This window comes from Neopelma chrysocephalum, unplaced genomic scaffold (genome assembly GCF_003984885.1).
Source record: "Neopelma chrysocephalum unplaced genomic scaffold, ASM398488v2 Primary Assembly neopelma1_42, whole genome shotgun sequence".
NCBI classification, from domain to species: Eukaryota; Metazoa; Chordata; class Aves; order Passeriformes; family Pipridae; genus Neopelma; species Neopelma chrysocephalum.
In genome coordinates this window covers 1,190,157-1,207,554 of record NW_020897700.1, presented here as the reverse complement: position 1 = coordinate 1,207,554, position 17,398 = coordinate 1,190,157, and the positions used below count along the sequence as shown (strand labels likewise).

Genomic DNA, 17,398 nt, shown 5'->3' with positions numbered 1-17,398 from the left:
GTTCTTAGTAGACAGGTGTACACATCATGAAACTGGCACCAGTATCAAGCTTATTGGCTGTCTCAGCAGAGATGATCTGCTGATAAACAGGCAAAGAAACAGTAATCTCCTAATTTCTGGAGGTACTTTTTCCCTTTTCAGGTTCAGACATGCTGATGGATAAACATACATAGAGACAAGGGTTATTGTGTGCTCCTGTGTTTTTTGTTTTTTCTTTTGGTAGAGAATGTAGCCCAGGTTTTTGAATTCTACTTTAATTTTTTAAAAATGCCCTACCTACTTGTTGTGGCTTCTGAATAGAATTCTTACTTATAGCAGGTGTCCTCAGCTGTTCTCTGATAAAATGAAACAAGAGAACATGCTTCATATGATGGCTTTTTCTTTTCTTTTTTTTTTTTTCACTTCACTTAAAAAATGTCAACCCTATTCAGGCAGCAAGAATTTGGAAAGAGAAAGCACCAAATCTTTCACACGTAGTTATATTTAAAAAAAATCTGTACCAACTACTTTTTTTTAATGTAGCTGTAGGAACTGATGTAATACAATTTTATGTGGTTTATGTATCCTGGGACTGATCTCATAATAGCAGCAATAACTGCACTTAGCATTTAAATTGTACTTTATATGCTGAAACCTTTGTACAGACTTGTTTGCTACTGTTCCCGATTAGTTGTGTGATTTTTGATGGCAAAATTTCCAATACACAGAAAACCTGTGCAGGATTTGACTGTTTACATGCAGTGGAGATCTCTGCAGTGACAGTTGCCTATGGAGACGCAGCAATAATGGAGCCCAAAGTCTTTCCCTGGGAGCTGTGCTGCAGTTCAACCCATATGTTGACATAAAATGCATGGGAGAGCTGTCTTATGTTCATCTTCACAGGGCTAGGGCCTGGCATCGCTTCTTCAGCCCACATGTAACATCTATACCACTGAACTATTCTGGCTTTTTGCAGGGGTTGCTTTTAATCCTGCTTGAGCTTCTTTAAAGTGTATTATCTTGCAAGCAGTGATTCAGACTTAACTGTTCCCACTGCAGTGTGTAGGACTCTCCTCCTATTTCATTGACACAAAAATACACACCGGTATGTTATAAATAGTTCTTCAGCATTCCTAAAGATTTATGGTGGATAGATACTTAACATCCATTGAGGGATAAGCCCAAATGGTCACATTCAAAGTTAATTGGCCTTCTTACAACTCACTGCATTTTATTGCCAGTAATAGGGTGTTAGGGATTCTAATAGGATCTTCTGCTTGCAGAACCTGAGTTGATTTAGTGGTGCAACACATTTATTTTGGACGACTGCTTAAATCACCAGTAAAAGTAGGTTAGGTGACTACAGATCACCTCCTCGTTGACAGGAATTCCCACTATTAATAATAGTTTAAAAAAAAAGCAGCAGCATGACTCACTATTTATACCCCCACTATTGTTACCAACTGGAGTTACGTTTTCTTCTAGAACAACAAGAATAAGAGATAGTTATTGGTGATAGATACTCCTGGGTTGGCATTAAGTACTGGGACATGCTAGAAAATCCAAGATTTGTCATTATATTACTGTTAAGGCCAATGTAGGTGGAAGATGTGGAGCATGAAAGGGCTGCAATTGGAGAGAAAGCATTAGGGAGATAATCAGCTTCACTGTCTCTTGCTGCTGTGTTTGCTCCTACCAGAAATGTTTGGCAAAGGTTTTGGCTGCAAAGCAAGGATTTGTGTGTCAGTACTAACTGGATAACTGTTAGGATGCCTAAAATATTTCTAGATACTCATTTATCTGCCATTTTCTAGTGGACTATAATGTGATTTTAACATTTGTTTTGTCACTCTTCTGCCATCATGTTGGGCAAGCAACCAAAAGTAAACATTATTTTGTGGCCTAGTTATTGTCTGAGAGTTCCTGATTCCTTCTTTCTCATGGGTCATAATAATAAATATTTGAGAACAGAATAACAGTTACTGAAGAGTGAACTCAAGCATAGTTTTAGTCCTGTGTTGCTGCTACAGTATTTCTAATAGCATTAAGTCATAGGCTTGATGATTTGGAGGTTAGCTTCTTGGTCTTAACTTTCCCCTTCTTTCTGAGAAACTCCAAAAAACAAATCTGCAAAAAGGCTCCAAAGACTTATTCCTGAGAAGCTGTAATCATTTAATGAAACAGAAGAAATCAATGTCTGAGGAGAAGCAGCTTGTGCCTCTGGGAAGAATCTGTCCCTTTGCTCAAGTTGGTAAGGCTAGAAAATTACAGTGTTGTATGAGCCAAAGAAAAGAATATACCATCAAAAGAAAAGCAGTTAAAGGTTTGGGGTTTGTTTCAGGTCTATTCCTATTTAGTTTCTTAGAACTAACAAGTAAAGCAGTTCCTGAAAGGAATTCAGGGAATACTGAATATTGCACTCAGTTCCTGAAAGGGATTCTTGCAGGAACTGCACTCAATATTCATCATTCTCTTATTATTGAGTAACAAAGACTAATTCCTGTATTTTCTTATTAAAGCTATGTGAGAAAATGACTTTTTTTCATTTCTGTAGAACTGATTTCAGAAATATTTCAGGTTCAAGTGAAATAAATATTTATATATTTAAAACAATCCTAGATAAATTATAGTGGTAGTGTGATTATGGGAGGTCAGTTGCAATTAAATCTCTTCTATTTTCTCTCCTATTTTCTAATATTGTAGATGAATGTCTTCACTTCTAATCTCTTGGAGCTCTTCTGCTCTCCAGAAATAATTATATTCAGGAAATGTCATTGGACTGCGTTGTCAGTAAAATGAATGATCCAAACACTCATGGATTTCCCTGACCTAATAAACACTTTTTTATTTGTAGAAAGGGGAGCAGCTTCCATTTGACATGTCCAGAGAGCAACCCACTGCAAAACAAATGGTGTGGTACGAAAGTGTGTTATCTGGAACCTGGGAGTTGCTTCTTAAAACCTCTTCAAGACAGACATGCCAAACTATTCTACTTTCCACTGAGCTACCAACTCTTGTACAGTGAATTTTCTTTAGATTATATATTGAAAAAATGTCTGTGAAGCTTAGCTTCCGGCAGTCATTTTTTTGACATTTAGTTGAAAAATTCTTAGCTGTTCTTCTCTACATAATTTGCAAATTATTTAGTGAAATTATTTTACATGGTTTTATTTTATTTTTTGTTCACAGCTTGGGACTCATTCTAGGTGCAAGAAGTATAGTTTTCCTGTTTTCCCATTGCATATTTGTTTTTTTCCTTCTACCCTTTGATTTAAAGTGACATCTGTAAAGAGTGATTTTTTTTTTTTTTTTTTTAGAGGGGCATATTTTTCTGCTGCTAACCCTGTTGAGTCTTTCCTCCTTTCATTTTTAGATTGCAAATACTATGTTAAAGCCTGAATTAACAGACTTGAGCCACTTATCCTCTTTAGAAATTTGAGTTGTAGGGGTTTAGAAACTGGTTGTGAATTTGTAGATCATATGTGTTTTTTCAAACAGATACTGTTTGGTAAGACCGTCAGTAGATTTTTTTTTATTTTTTAATTTATGCTGTGAGTTAATTACCTGAATTAAACTGTTAGCTAATGCTTTGATCACAGAATCATCTTAACAGCTGGTAATGATTAGCAGCTTTCTAGCCTTTTACATTGGGAACAGACCTAAATCCCAGTGATATTAGTGTGTGTGTTCTTTGGTTTAAGGGGAACTGTAGAGTGAATGCCTCTCTGAAATTTCAAGGTAATAAAGGAAATGATAATTAAAGTGAAACTGCTTTCTCTGATGGTTGATTTGCCGTATGCAGCTGTGAGAGTGCAAGACCTCTACTCAGTGCCTTCTTTTTAACAGTGTCCTAAATAACACTAGCTCTTTCAAGATGGGCTTCGTAGCAGGATGTGGACATAGGTTCAGACTCTCAAAAATGCTTGGACATCCAACTTTTCTTTTGAATGTTAGTATTAAAGCACTCCAGTACATCATGGGATATGGATGCAGTTCTTGATCCTGCAATACTAAATTGCCCAGTGCATAGCATGCTAATGTCTGTAGTCCAGTTATTACCAGTAGGACCAAATATTAGTAATAAATGCCATGAGGAAAGTGGATTTCCTGAATGCAGTGCTTTTTGTTAATTAGCATGGTGTTTTCAGTGAGCCTTTTAATTTTTTGGCATCAGTTTTCTTAGTCGCTGAGTCAAAGTTAGTTTTCTGAGTGGGGATTTGCATGGAAATGCTGCTTTTGATTTACTTATGGGGTAAAGGTAATTGAGCAGTGCTTCTTATTCTAGACTTATCTGAATTGACCTTTGTTTGCATTTTGCTCTTGCTCATCCACAGAACCCTGAAAGCGGTAACTGTTCACACACCAGGATCATTTATGGGAATTGTTGACCTGCAAAATTCAAATTTTCTTGCTCACTTCCTTTTCATACATTAGGTCCTGTTACTGAAGTCAAAACAGATATATATGTCACCAGTTTTGGACCTGTTTCTGATGTAGAAATGGTATGTATTTCTGAGATTAAAATGCCATTTCCTGGCTCTGAGAAACCATTAACTGCAGTAGGAGTGGATGCTTCATCTGTACTGTTCTGTCAATCATGCAAATTAGGCAAGATTAGTAACAGCTTAATTTACAAGTTATAATTAGATCCATCAGGCCTGATTCTGGTCACACTTTCAGTGGGTTTTGGCTGGCTTAAGGAATTCACTTCATAGGATTTAAAACAGATTTTCGTGGTGTAGAGGCAGAATCAGGCCTTCCAGGGAGTGTCTAAGTCAGTCTACTTGTGGGGAAAATGTGTAATATCTTGAAATTGCTTTTCATTTCTGAAACTTGTGTTATTCTCAGGTGAATAATAATGACATCACAAATACTTGTTGACATTTTCATTTCAGATGAATACCCTTTGCTGATCTTTATACTCCTTTTAGCATTGCTTTCAGCAAATGTTTGACTGATAAGCGTTTTCATAGGTATCTGCAGAAATTGAACGTCCAAGTGACATGCATGAAATAGTAAGAGAGGAGAAATGTTACATTTACATGTTCTGTTATTTGGGCCTGAATGGCTTTTGCTTTCAAGGTCAAATCCAGCAGAACTCTCATCAACTTCTAAAATACAGTAGTATACCCTAAATCATACAGTAGTTTCTCTTTTTATTAATTATTCAAGAAATCCTATGGAAGTAACACAGCCATATGTGCTGAACTGAACTTCTTTATGGAAAAGGTAGTTTCAGGGTAGTAATTTTCTTCCCATATAGTGTTGTCATTCACTTTGTGGTGTACCTGATTTGCTTCTATCATGTGGAAAGGTATGTGATAGCAAAATATTTTTTCAAGGGCTACATTTGTGACAGCAGTCTGATGTTGAAATGCATCTTACCCCTTCATTGGTTGTCATGTACAGTATGATACTTATCAGCGTGACAAGGGGTACAAGAATCTGGAAATACTAAGGAAATCTAGTAATATGTACCTAAAAACTACAGTGAGGGCTGCATGGCATCTCTCAGGTTTCATTGAAGCATTTGACGTGGTGCCATGTGGGAAGTTACTAGTTATACTGGAGAAGATAGAAGTGGTTACATGGACTGAAGGTAGGTAAGGAACTTGCGAAAGGAGACTTTACAGCAGATATTTCCCCCTTCATCATTAGGGATTAGTTAGGAGGCTATATTAGTTAGGAGGGATACAGGGGTTGTTTTTGGAATACTTTTTAGTTAATGTATCCATAAGTGACCCAATATAATGTGGCTGCAGTCAGAAAATTCACTGCAATGGTGAGGTGTGATATGGTCTCAGTACAGGGGATGATCAGAATGTCTTTTTAGTTGCTTTGGTACCCAGTGTAATGAAAGTGGTTGAAATCTTACATTACAAAATCTGTCACGTAGAAGCTAATAACAGAAACTACTACTTGTGAGCTATGAAGTCACCAGCAAGACATGACACTAGAAAAGACACTTTTCATGGATTAACTATAAATCACAGTGAAGGATACAGTCATGGAAAAGAAGACAGATATAATCCTAAAATGCATTACACCAGTAGATGTGCCTCATTGCGAATGCAAATAAATATGGCCTGACAAGTAGTTTCAATGGTAACATTATACAGAAGAGTTTGAAACGAAGTCAGAAAACATTGTTTGCTTAACAAAATCACAATTGTGAGTTAGAAAGGACTCAAAGCTTTCCATGTTACCTTTTTCAATGCCATATGGTGTTTTTTTTGTGTGAAATGCTTTAGCTTCCTGAGATGAGAAATGCATTCCTTCATCCATTCATTCACATATTATTTCTCATTATATGCCTGTGTCTGCAGTTCTGCAGTTGTTTGCATGTTTTTGTTGGAGCATCTGTATGGCTTTTCTGAGGGTTAATGGGATAGTTACATAGTTTAAAAAAATGTGTATGTATGCAAGTCTATATGTAATTTATTATCCATGTTTTATGGGCATGGCAAAGAACTTATTTAGCTTTCCTCAGCTAAAAGCTTACTTTCCATGAGATGAAGTTAAGTTTTCTTTCCTAACTTTAAAGCGGAAGTAATTGTTTGTCTTGCTATTTTTAATTTAGACAGCAGCAGCAAATTGATGGATATATTTTCTTTAAAAATCTGTTGACACTTCTTGTCAGAGATCATTTTGTTTCCAGTTATATACTTGACTACAAATTCAATTGCCTGCTTCCTGCAACCTAATTAGATTAATTATTCCTTAACGATTAAATGTGTAGTAATTTATTGATATGACTAATGTAAGAAATTAAGCTATTAAGAAGCACACAAGACACTTACTTTAATTGGTGGAAATATGTTTATGTAGTAGACTTGGTATTTTCTTTACTAATGGTTTCTTTGCTCCTGAGGGATTTCTTCTTTTACAGGAAACACACATGCAAACGTGATCTTTGTTTTTCTGCAATTTAATACAGGAATATACAATGGATGTCTTCTTTCGTCAGACATGGGTAGATAAAAGATTAAAATATGATGGCCCTATTGAAATTTTAAGACTTAACAACTTGATGGTCTCGAAGGTGTGGACTCCTGACACTTTCTTCAGGAATGGAAAAAAGTCTGTTGCACATAATATGACAGCCCCAAATAAACTCTTCAGAATAATGAGAAATGGCACCATCTTGTACACAATGAGGTATCTAATATGTTTGTTTGACTTCTAACAATTACTGTATGCAAAAGTTATGATGCCCAGACAAAATGGCAACCAGAGACTATTTAATTTGTTCCATTATAGGCTTACAATAAGTGCAGAGTGTCCCATGAGATTAGTGGATTTTCCCATGGATGGTCATGCTTGTCCTCTCAAATTTGGGAGTTGTAAGTTGCAATTATGAAATTTCTTGTAAATACAGCATTTAAATAGTAGAAGTAAATTTTGAGCAATTACTAGACTTTCTGAATATATACAGATATGTCTTGATACTCAATCCCTATGCAGACAAAACTCCTGTTAGATTCCTTGGAAATTTTATTTAGGACCTTAAAAATTAAACCCAGAGAACTGAAAAGCAGGCAGTGATTCAGCTATTATGTTAAACCTGACTATTCTGGTTACACAGTTGCTTGAAATATATAGTTTTTCTTGGTTCTCAGTAAGGAATTGGATACCTAGTGCAGTGAGAGATTCTCTGGAGAAGACAAACTCTATTTATAACAGCCAGGTAAGAGGCACCTAGGGAACCAGGTTATTTGCCTTTCTGTACAGGTAGTGGAGGCACATTGGCATCCGAAGGTAGATGTGTAGGTAACGTGCAGAGATTTGATCCTTAGTTGTAATTGTCTGCATGGCAAGTTTAGGTGAGATAAATAGTTGTTAAACTGGTAAGAAGAATCTTAGTGCAGATGACTTTTCTGCTTTGAGATCAGATGTAGATTTTTGCAAAACATCCAAACTTTGACTAAAAGGAACATTTTGGAACATGCTGCATAACAACCAAGGGAGGTAGTTATGGTTCCCTGATATGAATCCAAAGCAGAGACTTCTGAGACCCCCTGGGGATGGTTGGTGCAGTCCATTAACTATCTGGTCGCTCTTATAAGACTTCTTGGTTTCTAACTTCTCTGCTTTAGACTCTCCGATGTAGTCAGTAGCTGGACATTATTCTATTTTCCTTGACACCAGAGCTCTGAAGTCTGAAATGGCTGTAGAACCCTCATATTTTTTCCTTAGCATAAATTATCTTATATAGCTGGGTACTCAACCTAAAGGGGGTATTAAAAAGACACTGCTCTGATACAATTTTTAATGCCTGTTACAGTGAGACTGGAGACCAGGTGCTGCAAAATTTGACTGTGATATCAGCTGTATAATAGGGGTACTTCGATAGTGGGGGCTCCTCCACAGGCATCATATTTCTTCAGACAGGATCACCAGCCGGCAGAAATTTTGCTGAACACTAATCTGATATTTCCTGCAGTGAAACTTGAAATAACATGTAGCCATTTCAAATGTAAGACTGATTTGATTTAATTTTTACAGGAGTTTGGACTGTGTAGGGATTGAATGCTAGCCCTAAGTTATGTCTTTTGCCTTAAATGTAAAATGTTTTTGTGTGTTCTTATTGTGAATTTTTTACTGACCTATGATTTCCAGCAAATATTTTAAACAGAAGTTTAAAATATTGTAGTTTTTAGTATAGTCATTCTTTTCTGCAAAGAAATGTGCACCCAATCTTCAAAATGTATCCTCTTTGTACATGCTCTTTTTTATAGATTAGTGTATTTTAACAATAAAATTTTAGATAGCAATTGCTAAAATAAAGATAAACTTTGCATGCCCAGTAGGGGCTGATCCAGAAAGACCTTGCATTTAGTCTTCACATTCATATGCAAAGTGAATTTATGGTCGTTATTTATTCTCTTCTGAGGGTGGCTTTCGGGAATAACTTAGCATGAAGGGTATCTTCTAAAGTTGTTTATGTGAGTTTTACTGTTTGGTTTCAGTAGATTTGGATTGGGCTCTTAGTAAGGTATGAGAAAAAGTTTCCTGTTTATGCAAACTGATGCTGTGTTGTAGATGCTTATCCAAAGAGTGAAATGATTTATACCTGGACAAAAGGACCTGAGAAGTCAGTGGAAGTTCCTGAGGAGTCTTCCAGTTTAGTTCAGTATGACCTGCTTGGGCATACGGTATCCTCTGAAACTATTAAATCTATTACAGGTAGGAATCTTGTCAGTAAAAATCAACTTGAGGTAAAACTAACCTGTAACATTGCCCAAAGCTTTTTTCCTTTTCTTTCTGTAAGTTATTCTACTGAATGTCATAGGGTATGTACTGAGGGCTGAGAGCGTAAATCTGAATTAGGTTTCTGTCCTTGAGATTTACATTTGCAGATTCATTACAGTAAATTGTGACAGTCTTTCAGAAAGCTAGAATGAGATCATTACTCCAAGGGACAAAATGAGCATTTAATCACTGCTTAAAATGCAGTTTGAAGAGTCAAGAGGATGCCTGGGTGAGGAAGTAATTTCTCAGCACTGTATCCACATTATGTGCAAAAGACTTCCTTTGTTTGGCGGTGCAAGCAGCTTGGGATAGAAGTACAGCATACAGAATGGGTTATTAAAACCATAAAAACCCTCTAGTTGGATAAGGATAGGCACAAATGCAATAGTCACAATAGATACTTCTGCTGATTTTTGCTGTAAAAAATAAGGCAAATGGTAACTTCAGGCATCCGAAATGAGTGAAGTATCACTGATGAGCAGTGTGTTGATAAACAAGCATATTCCGAAAATATTTTTAAAATTTTGAATAATTTTCTAAGCATCAGCAGGTTTAGGTGTTGTGAGATGGTCAAAATGAAACAGATAATGCAAATATATTTAATGTATTGCTCTATGGGTATTGTACTCAAAGATAACATGGCATTTTGCAATACACTAGAAATTTACTTCTCAGCATATTGATTATTATGAGTTAACAACAAAATTTCCTTGCTGTCCCCAAAAGACTCATTCTATAGTGCTTTATTTAGACAGTTTATTCATGGTAAAACTGCTTTTTTGTCTCTTTGCTTAATATGATGATAACATTTTAGATAAACAGAGTATTTTTAATTCTTCTCAATGATTTTTGTATTTGTTTAATTATCATAGTGATACTAACATATAAATCTAGTAAAAAGCTGAGATGCTTGCATAACATTTGACGTGTATCATTGTTCTTACTGTTTTATTTGGCAGGTAGGTACTACAATGTTATAGATACTATGGTAGGTAGGTAACTTGTGTCTTGGGACTCTCTTCTTCAATAGCTGCCAGAAGGATTTTTAAAATTGTGCCTATACTGTAAAATTAAACCCAGTATTAGCTGTACACTTACAGTATTTTTGACATCAGCTTTTGAATGGCACTGTAATGACCTATCATTTCTAGGATTTTTTGTTTAAAAGTTTCATTCATTCTTTTTTCTAAAGAACATATCTTTCTGAGCATGTTAAGTAATGTGAATAGCATCATCTTAAACAATCCTAGTTGAGAGTCTGAAACAGTTATTCTACAACACAAATTTTATACACATTCAGAAAAATATTTTTCTTTTTTTTCTTTTAGGTGAATATATTGTTATGACAGTTTATTTCCACCTCAGGCGGAAAATGGGTTATTTCATGATTCAGACCTATATCCCATGCATTATGACCGTGATCCTCTCTCAAGTTTCGTTTTGGATAAATAAGGAATCTGTTCCAGCTAGAACTGTTTTTGGTAATTATTTCTTTTTTTTTTAACTTTTTCTCGTAATTGTTCTTTTAATGACTTCCACTAGAGTAGGCCTTTTTGCTGCCTTGGGGTGTACGGCCTCCATACTAGCGCAGAAACAAGGGAATAATGTAAATTCAGAAGAATTTTTGGTATCGATGTATGAAGAATGTTGTTATGTGAATCCTTGGAACCTTAAGAGAAACTTGGAATATATAACCTGAAGGGTGGCACGATTGTCTGTGGCAAATGGCTGTACAGCTCTAGGGATTTTTCCTGCTTAGGGGAGCAAACTATGAAGACCTGGCCCTGAGTAATAGTCTGGCCCTTAGTCTACATCCAGAGCAGGTTTATCCTCCAGTGGGCAATAGTGTAAGTCCTGAACTCACATTTTATAGAATACTTGTAAAATAAACTGGAGTGTGCAAGATGTACAGATGTCTTGTTATGAAGTATCTGTGTCATCAGTGGAAGCTTGCTATGAGTAAGGCTTAGATCCTGTTACTGTAATTTCATGTTTAGTGCTCTTCTTTCCTTTCTACCATTGCCATTATGAAAATGAATTACAAAAGCAAAATGATCACAAGATATTAAAATTGCCCTCATCAAAATACAGCTTGAATGAGATGCTATAGTGAACTCTGAGAATAAAAAACAGAAAAGCTTCTGTGGAAGAGAAAGCATAAGAAATTAAATGGAAATATGATTCCAAACAAAGAAATAGGATAAAAATATTTTAAAATCAGCCTTTATAGAGCAATGTCTTGACTTCATAAAGTACTGTAGTCTAAAGCAGGAAGAGAATGTTCTGCAAAAAGCCTTTCTATAGATAGATACATGCTGGAAAGAGTAATAGGAATTAATGTTTCTATGTGGTGACCCATTCAAACATGTATGTGGAGTCAGAACATTGTTTGTATTACAAATGAGACAAAGTAAATGATTAGTTTTAGGAGAAACAACTTGTAAACTTAATAAGAATCCCACCAGCTTTCAACTCAAGCATTACATTAGGCAAACTCATATATCGCTTCATATACCTTCGCAGTGATGTTGAATAATGATACTTTTTTGAATGGAGTATTGCCATGAATTGGAAATATAGAATCTGTTTTTACAGACTGAGATAATTAAAAATGTACAGACTATAGAGCAATATATGTAATATGTGTAACTATATCCATATTTGAAACTAAAAAATACTAATAAAGTTTGGATGTCTACTAAGTTAGAGATAAGTCACTAAAATGCCTTTGAAAGTAAGTTACTTAAAGTATGGCAGCAAGTATCTTTCTAGTTTTGAGACAAATTCCAACAGGGACCCTGTTTTCTAAAGCTTTTTTTTCAAAGAGAAAAGAGATAGGGAAAAGACAGGAATGAAGCCATGCTATGGTACCAGCTTTCTAGAGGAACTGTCAGAAGAGGCTGACCAAAAGATCATTGCATTGGACACTGAATGATTAGGAAGAATTTATCCAAGATAACAGATGAAGGATACGCAAGCAACTAAGGTACACTGGTTCATGATTTCTGCAGTCAGAGCTTCAGACACCTCAAATCTGGTGATTGGGGGAATTGGAAAAACAGCAGTAATTTTAGAACAGGTTTTAACCATGTAAAAATTTATTAATAGTATTTTATTTTAACATTAATTTTTTTATTTATGTTAAAAATTAATTCTTATGTGAATTTCTGATCAGGAACTTTTAAGTATTTAGCTTTGGATAATTACAGTTTATGTGTAAACAAAATATTTTTACCAGGACTTAGTTCCCTACCCTGCAAATCACCATGGCACATATCTAGGAGCAATTGCAGTAGCAGCTGCAAGTCTCCTGAAGAATGATTTAATAAGGAAAAATCCAATAAAGATATAATACTGTCACGGCTTCCCCTTTCCTCCTTGTTTTTGGTGATTGTTTGGTCACTCAGTTCATTTTGGCCTACTTTTACATCTATTAAACAAATGTCTCTAGAAACAATTTAGGCAAACTTTTTGCTCTAAGTGGACAAAGGTCCGCTTAGGTCCTCAGGAAGGATAGGGCTAAGCAGGGATGGAAAAAAAAACTTTTCCATAATTTATTTTTTATCTCAGACTTAAACATTTTCAATGCTGTGTTTTTCAACACCTTCCCACTGAAGAGGTTTTGTGAGCTTGCATCTGTGTTTTTTATCTTTCCGAGTTTGCTCTGATATATCCCTTGTACTTTCATGACCTGGCTATTACTCTTTTTTTCTTTTTTGTCTTCTTTAGTAGGAAGGACTGGTTTTATTGTGACCAGTTCTCTGTACGGCAGTGTCTAGGTGAAGCTTTTTCGTATCAGATTACCTCGATGGAATACCGCTATTTAGCAAATGGGGGATGTGAGGAATCTGTTGAAAAACATGTTCTTCTAAGAATTATATCTTGAATTAGAATGGTTACAGTGTTCTTTTCATAAGAGTAAAGACATCTCCATTTTTAGTTAGTCTTCCTTGAGGTTATCATGCTAGGAGTTGTGTAGTGTTCACTATATACTCGGTTTTTTACATTTGGATGATACGGGATATTTTGGATGAAAAAGGAAGAAAGGACCCCATACCTGGTTTTGTGCAGCATGTATTTGAATTTCAAGTACTGCCATGAAGTAGTTGTGTTTTGAGTTCAGTGTTCGTGCTTGTACATTTTAATTAAAAAGTTGTTCTTTCAGAAGATGAAATTCTAAGTAAATGTTATTGGTTGACTAGTAGCAGAAGGCTTTAAAAAAAAAGATTGATGGTTTCTTAACTAATAGAGTTGCTAATATAATATTCTTCCTTAGCACCAAAATAATTTGTCGTAACTTAATGACACCTGCATTACAAGTGAGATCAGAGGAACAGATGCAGAATAATAGGTGGTATTCAGAACTCTTTACAGGAAAAATCATGTTTTTGTTGCAGTCTGAGGAGCACTCCTCAATTTAACAACCTAAATTATGTTCAAATATTTAGAAAATAATTGTAAAAACTTCTACTGAACTTGACATGAAAAAAAAATGAAATAAAGGCTTCCATGTTTTCTTTATGTGAACTGTAGATGATCTGCTGAAGTGATGGTTTTCCATGCCTCCTTTAAAAGCTGGTTAACTTTTGTGTGCATAGTTGCTCATGGATATGGTGGTTGCCACAACTTAAATGTAATGGCAGTATTCACAAGCAGTAGAGAAAGACTCACAAGTGATTTAAAATTCTTTGTTTTAAACTACTTGCTTTGTTTTACTTTGATTCAGCAGTGCTTTTGCTTTATTTCTTTGAAGGAATAACCACAGTGTTGACAATGACGACACTGAGCATCAGTGCAAGACATTCACTGCCAAAAGTATCCTATGCTACTGCCATGGACTGGTTCATAGCAGTTTGCTTTGCCTTTGTGTTCTCTGCTCTTATTGAGTTTGCTGCTGTCAATTATTTTACTAACATTCAAATGGAAAAAGCCAAAAGGAAGACAGTAAAGTCCCTTCTTGAATTTCCGGTTGCTCCAGTACAAAGAAAAAGAAGTACAGAAGAGACACTCACGGTATGTTTTCAACTTCAACAAACGTTTTCTGTCTTTTTGGTAGTGTTTCCCAGTAAAAACAGGCCTTTAACTTCCTCTCAGGTTCCCTCTGAGCTAATGATGCTATGTAAGTCAACCTAATGGAAGGCTAATGCTACATTGTATTGAATTATAAAAAACTGTAAAACATGATATAATTCTTCCTTGCTTTGTTGAATAAACTCAGGGGAGAGGAGGAGGTTATGTCCCTGCAGTCTCTTCTATGTTTGTCTTTTGTTAAAGGTCAGTTACGATGGGTATCTTGAGGAAACTGTTACCTTTTGCACATTGATTCTGAATGGACTGATTATATAGACCAAGATATTACAGATTATAAGGGCAGCGTGTCATCCAATATCTTTAATGAATTAAAATAAGCTAAAGCATTGCAGTTGTACCTTGGAGCACTTTTTTAGACATCACGGTTCTTCTTGCATTGCATGTGTCACCTACCTAGAATTTGCTTTCTTTATCAGTTACAATTTCAGGAATAATTGAGGAATGCTGGATGGAACTTTTGTGTCTACCATAGATATAATTTTTATGTAATTTGTACATCTTTGCACAGGAGTTCACCTCAATCCCTGAAAAGTTTTTGAGGCTCTTATTAACAAAATGCTTTCCTGCTTTCATAGTGCTTTGGATTAAGTGTGATTTGTGTGGTATCTCTCTTAGTGTATGGACCAGTTAAAAAAGGCTCAATCTCATTTCCAGTTGAGCTCACCAGTGGTACCCTTTCCTTCCTTTTCCCATTCCCATATGCTTACTCTCTGCTGCATCTATTCATTGCACATATAGCTAACAAAGTCATTATGGCACCTGTACCAGACGTGGTACGACAATAATTCCCAGCCATGACTGACTCTTGGTAACACCACTCAAGAAGTGAAGACAGTGACAGTTGTAATTTACTCTTTCTGTCAGGGTGACTTTGTAATTTCCTTTGGCTGAGCCATGATTTAAGAAGTGCTGTTTTAGACTAACTCTTGTTAATTTTGTCTTCTGTCTCTTTTCACATCTCATTTGTCTCCTTCCCTATTCATCTTCTCATTTCTGCCTTCCCACCCCTTCCATTTTCTATCACTGCTCAGTTGCTGTACAACCACTTCCATTTTTGTTCCTCTTCTTTGCTCTCCTACTGTAGATACTGTTTTCAGTCTCCTCGCTGTGTTTTGTTAGCTCTCATTTCTGCTTAAAAGGAGATGTGCTCCTGAAGAGTTTATTTTATCACTCCATTCGTTACTAGTAAGGAAGACGAACAAAAATATCTTTATAGTAGTATGGAGTTCACCTTGTACGTAGACGTATTAGCACTATTAGCTTATACTACGCTTCTTGATTGTGCAGCATGAAGGTTAGCATAGTATCTTGGCCACTCCTGAGGAGTGTTAATAAACACTGCTTTTGGTGATAGATTTTATTTACGTTCATAGGAAAATAAATTACATAAGAGCAGTTTAATCCTAGGTTTATTTATAAGATTTGATTTAAAACAAAGGGAAAAATAGTAGGTTTTGCAGGTAGCTTAACAAAACTTTGATTCATGGACAGAATGGCTCTAAGTCAGTGGTGTATCATGCTTAGCCATTTATACACATTTTGGAGAAACTTCTTTTTCTCTTTTTTTTTTCTCTGTTATTATGGTTTTTGTGGGTTTTTGTTTTATTGTTTAACAACAGCAGCAACAGAACACACAACTCGAAGGCTAGATAAAATGAGATATGAACACTTCTGTTCCACTGCATCATTAATACCACTGTGATAAATATGGTAGTGTGCTTACAAGTTTGAGGACTTTGAAACCACTCAAGGGAGCAATCTTCTTTTTCAAAGGGTTATACATTAATGTTATGAGCATGTGAGTGAGTGATAATGTTGATTGTACCTTAAGCTGTTACTTTTTTCATTGCTTTTTCCCTAATTGTGCCTATACTAGGACTTGAGGCTTTGCTCTTCTAGGACAAGGTGACTGTTATAAAGCCTTAACTATTGTGCAGTCCTTTCTATGTCTAGAGGATGACTTCGGGTCTCCTGTTGGGCAGAACAGAAGCTAGTATCGCTGTTTTGATTCTCTAGAAGCTAGCATGGCTGTTATACTTTGCTTTCCAACCTGACATGTAGTACAATTCTTGCTTTATTTTGCTTACTAATATAGAATTTTCCTTATTCCTTATTATTATTATTATTATATTTTTATTTATTTGTTCCTTATAAATCTTATTCTTTATAAATTTTTTTTCTGCACGTATACTCTCTAGTCAGTGCTGATTTACTAGAGATAATGGAATCTTGGCTTCCTTGTGAATTTGTGGTGCACAAAGAATGCCAGACAATTGCCTGACTGTAGTACGTAATCTGTAAGCATTTTTTCTTAGCATAAAGACTACACATTTTTTTCTCCATAGCTAAATGATAGGCTTTGATTTCTTAACCCAGTTAGTGTTTAAAAATATTCTGTACTACGTTGCCACCATTGTGCTAGAAATTCTGTTGATAGCAATACGATTGCCAGAGTTCAAGGAAAAGTTATATTTTAAACCTTAAACTTTTTTTCAAACAGAATTTGCCTATACTAGGAAATTTGCCAGTCTCCCAAAATTAAAAGTTTTCACTTAGCCCAGGGAGGAAGCGTCTGTAATTGGGAAAGAAGATGCCTGAATACCTAAACCTCACAATTCTTTCTGGCGCGTATCTCACCATTTGCAACCTGCTTTGGATCTTCTACTGATTGGAGAGGGAGATCCCTCTCTTATACCCATTAGCCCTTTACTTTTGCCAGCCTTGAAGTGGCGTACAGGTGTCTGTGCTGACTTTTTGCAGTTGAGGTCCCATCTGCATAGGTCCCCTGAAAACAAGAAAATTACAGAGCAGTTGAGGCTGTTAAGGAAAACAAGGTGATATTATACTTGTAAATAAGGGTTTCATTTTGTGGGCTGTTGTTTCTGCATTATTCACTGGGTGGTTTTATGCATTTGACTTGATTTTATTTTTAATTTACTTTTTTTTTCCCCTCAAGTAACATAGTGGGATTGTCCTAGAGGGGTTCTAGGAGGGAACAAGACTATGAAACTAAATTAGCTATAGAACATGGAGATTCTGCTATCTGATGGTATTAGAAATTAGGCACGTTAATAGT

General features: G+C 35.7%; 1 protein-coding gene across 7 annotated transcripts in view; it reads left to right on the top strand.

Annotated features, from left to right (window-relative positions):
• Positions 1-17,398, top strand: part of GABRA4 (gamma-aminobutyric acid type A receptor alpha4 subunit) — a 48,279-nt gene that overhangs the window by 5,254 nt on the left and 25,627 nt on the right. For 5 of the 7 annotated variants that reach the window (XM_027676309.1, XM_027676310.1, XM_027676313.1 and 2 more), the window contains 6 exons: positions 4,414-4,481; positions 6,917-7,137; positions 7,240-7,322; positions 9,022-9,165; positions 10,560-10,712; positions 13,985-14,244. In XM_027676309.1, the coding sequence (XP_027532110.1) occupies positions 4,414-4,481; positions 6,917-7,137; positions 7,240-7,322; positions 9,022-9,165; positions 10,560-10,712; positions 13,985-14,244 (929 nt within the window). The remainder of the gene's footprint in view (positions 1-4,413; positions 4,482-6,916; positions 7,138-7,239; positions 7,323-9,021; positions 9,166-10,559; positions 10,713-13,984; positions 14,245-17,398) is intronic. The other 2 variants (XM_027676311.1, XM_027676312.1) reach the window with 1 other exon arrangement.